Here is a 3,967-nt window from a genome sequence, read left to right as displayed (position 1 = left end):
AGATTAAAATTCTTAGTAACCTGAAGCATCCAAACATTGTGCAATATTATGGTAGTGAAATAGTAAGCACAATCCAATCCAACTCATCTTTAATCGTACGAAACTTCCATACCCACATGGCCACATTATTCAATTGAGTAACTCTGCTTTGTGTGTTGTCTCAGGTTGGAGACAAGTTTTACATTTATCTGGAATATGTCTATCCAGGTTCAATAAACAAATACGTCCGGGAACATTGTGGTGCAGTAACGGAATCCGTTGTTAGGAATTTCACTCGCCATATTCTTTCAGGGCTAGCTTACTTGCATAGCACGAAAACAATTCATAGGTACAGTCACATGTTTTTTTTATGCTGCATATATAGCACAATCCTTCATCATAATCAGTACATGCTAACGTTTCTTTTTTCCAACTTTTTTACTTTTATGAATATAGGGACATCAAAGGGGCTAACTTGTTAGTTGATTCTACCGGAGTTGTCAAGCTCGCTGACTTTGGGATGTCTAAACATGTGAGTTGTGAAGAGACTTATGTCTGGTAAATTTATTTCATAAAGTTTCTGGTGTGAACATTATTGTACTAATAGTCATGGTATTTCTATGTTAACAGCTAACTGGGCATGCTGCTGATCTTTCTTTGAAGGGAAGCCCATACTGGATGGCGCCAGAGGTATGTATTACTCTTGTGCTGTGATGAATTGTGATGTTTTATTAACTACTAGTACATTCATTATTTTTTATTGATTCCTCTTTCTATTGCTTGCAGCTTATGCATGCAGTTATGCAAAGAGATAACAACTCTGATCTAGCTTTAGCTGTTGACATTTGGAGTTTGGGTTGCACAATTATTGAAATGTTCACAGGGAAGCCTCCTTGGAGCGAATACGAAGGAGTAAGCACTTCTTAAATTATTTTAATGTGCTTAAACACCTCTTCACAGAGCATAATGTATGAACTGAAACTTAGATTATGATTTTAATGTAATTAATTATATGAACAATGCAGGCGGCAGCTATGTTTAAGGTTTTGAGGGATATACCTCCTATACCTGAACAATTGTCATCAGAGGGAAAAGATTTCCTAAGACGTTGCTTCAGAAGAAATCCAGCAGAAAGACCAAATGCATTAATGTTGTTAGATCATCGATTTGTGAAGCACTTCTAAAATGCAGCCAAATTAAGCACCTGCTACTTAGCTCGCTTTGTACACCCTCAGCTTTCTGTTATTGTAGGTTCTCCACAGAGGTTATCACTGATACCTCTTAAAGTAACAAGCATCTAATAATTTGTAATTGTTTGGTGCTATTTTTCTCTAAGAGAATCTAGAAGCAGATTGTATAAGTATTATTATATACTAATTAGGGCGCTTTAGTTACCGGTATCTACTTATTCGAAGACATTTTTGTGTGAAAATGATAATTGAGAACTGTTAGATGGTTTAACGGTAAAAACTCACGTGAAATTATTTTTATGTGAAATTGTTAGTTTTTTTTTTGTGACTAAACAGAAAAGAAAGAAAAAAAATAGAGATAAAACTAAATTAATTAGCTAAGTTCATATTTAAATTTATTATATGTTGAAATTCGCTTCATGGTTGACTCCAATTGAGTTAATGTGCACTTTAGCCATACAATCTGTAACACTATTTGAATTAAAAGAATAGAGACTCTCCAATTCCAATTCATAAGTCATAACCTCCTGTATATGCTTTACTAAATCCCATTCCGGAATATCCTTACCAAGCATTCTTTGGTTTACTAAGAAAAGAGCTTCTAAATTTCACAAATAATCTCACGAAATCCACTATCCCAAACTAGAAGTAAACCTCTCCAAATCACAAACAATTCAGCAAAAAGAACACTGCATACTTCGACTTTTCCATTGCAACCTTTCAACCAACATCCATCAAAATTATGAATGATACAACTAAAACCAGCATAGCCAAAAAGAGCAAAACAACTAGCATCACAATTCAATTTAACAGAATGAACTGGAAGTGGAACCCAATGCAAACAAAGCGAAGGAGCAGACAAAGATTGATGCATCACAAAAATAATGTGGAACTCTCTTACTGAACTACGAATCAAACTCACCACTTTACTAGCACTCCAAGAGTCATCTGTATTAAATAAGTCATGATTCCTGTTTCTCCAAATCCACCAGATGGTCGAAAAGAAAAGAAAAATATTTCCACTCCTTGCACCTCTATAAAGTCAATCACGTAAATTCGAGTTATCTAAATACAGGCCTAAAAGGTTCCAGACCTCCTTGGCTCTAAGGTACTCCCGAAGGCAATATAGAATGGATTCAGAATCATTCTGACACCGATGACAAGTGCTAGATAAAGCTAAGTCACGACCCAAACGAAACTCTGCCATAGGAATAACGTTATGAAGACTGAGCCAAATCAAGAACTTGTATTTCTCAGGAATATGCAATCGTCATACCCACAACTAATTATCACGCTCATTCCAGTCAAACTTTCTTTTGGCTAGCCAATTGTATCCACTCCTAGATGAGTAGAATATAGAAGATGTCACACCCTATGACCAACCCAAACTCTCTCCAGCATTTAAATCCGGATTATAAGCATTCAAATGCTGTTTGACATTTTTTGGAATGTTAGAGAAAATATCATGGAGATTCCATTGATCATCTTTCTAAACGTCTCTAATATTTAAATCAAAGTCAGATATATGTACAAAAGGGACATCTTGAGCAATTAGACCCTCAATACTCCAATTGTCAAACTAAAAAGATTGATCAAGTGACCCAACACACCAAGAGAAGACATCCTTAAGAGCACAAAAAGCCTTTGAGTTACTCTTCCAAACATGAGAAGCGTTGCAAAGGACATGGCCGTTTAAAACTCCCTCATTCCTCATATACTTCGTCCTCAATAGAGCAACCCAAGTCTTGTCCTGACAATGAAAATGTTGTCAAACCAATTTCTCAAGTAAAGATATATTAACACACGCAGGATCTCTAACACCCAGGCCACCGAATTTCTTTGGAGTGACCACGGTCCTCCAATTAACAAGAGAAAGACCTTTACCATCAACTTGACCCTTCTAGAGGAACTGTCTCATCATAGAAGACAATTTATCGCAAACCCAATTTGAAAAAAAAAGATACCTGCATATGAAAGACAAGAATGGATGCTGCAACAGAATTTTGATCAGGCAAAGTCTTCCATTCCAATTAGTTAATCTTTCCCTCACCTTTTTAATCACCGAATGAAAAGAAGCCCTACTGTTACGCAAATGATTAAGGTTAACTCCAAAATATCTTTCTAAGTCCAAAACAAAATGCATTGATGAAACACTAGTAAAAATATCTCTTCTACAAGCAATCACATTTTTAAAACAAAAAGTTTTAGACTTTTTAAGATTTACTTTCATGCCAGATGCCTTGCAAAAAATGTTAAGAGGATGCATGACCATTTGGATCTGACTTTTTGTATCCTGATAGAAAAGTAAGAGATCATCTGCAAACATCAAACGAAAAAATTTTGGGTCACCCCTAGTGACAGAAACTGGTTTCCACACACCCTCGACCACCTTATGAGATATATAGCAGGCAAGTCTTTCCATACAAAGCACAAATAAGTAAAGAGACATTGGATCACCCTGTCTAAACTCCCTTCTAGGAGCAAAACTATCCAATCTATTCCCATTCCACATAATAGAAAGAGATGATGCACGGACATAATTTATAATCAAATTAACAGTGATAATAGAAAAACCAAAAGCAATGAGAGTACTCTCCAAAAACCTCCAATTCACTATATCATAAGCTTTTTAAGATATTTTTAAAAGCAAAAGTATATTTCTTAGATTTTGTGTGCTTCATGAAATTCAGAATTTCTTAGGCCACAATAATATTATCACGAACACCACGACCCGGAATAAAACCTTTTTATAAAGGACTAACAATATTTGGAAGAAAGGGTCGAAGTCGATTAGTCAA

General features: G+C 35.5%; 1 protein-coding gene across 1 annotated transcript in view; it reads left to right on the top strand.

Moving 5' to 3' along the window:
* Positions 1-1,376, top strand: part of LOC107642795 (mitogen-activated protein kinase kinase kinase 5-like) — a 3,343-nt gene extending 1,967 nt beyond the window's left edge. Inside the window, exons 3-8 of the mRNA XM_016346268.2 lie at positions 1-62; positions 165-328; positions 436-511; positions 610-669; positions 766-891; positions 1,005-1,376. Of these exons, the coding sequence (XP_016201754.1) occupies positions 1-62; positions 165-328; positions 436-511; positions 610-669; positions 766-891; positions 1,005-1,163 (647 nt within the window). The 3' untranslated portion in view covers positions 1,164-1,376. The remainder of the gene's footprint in view (positions 63-164; positions 329-435; positions 512-609; positions 670-765; positions 892-1,004) is intronic.

Source organism: Arachis ipaensis, chromosome B05 (assembly GCF_000816755.2).
Source record: "Arachis ipaensis cultivar K30076 chromosome B05, Araip1.1, whole genome shotgun sequence".
Taxonomy (NCBI): Eukaryota; Viridiplantae; Streptophyta; class Magnoliopsida; order Fabales; family Fabaceae; genus Arachis; species Arachis ipaensis.
Note: the sequence above shows the minus strand (reverse complement) of the source record. Positions and strands in the feature narration are given on the sequence as shown.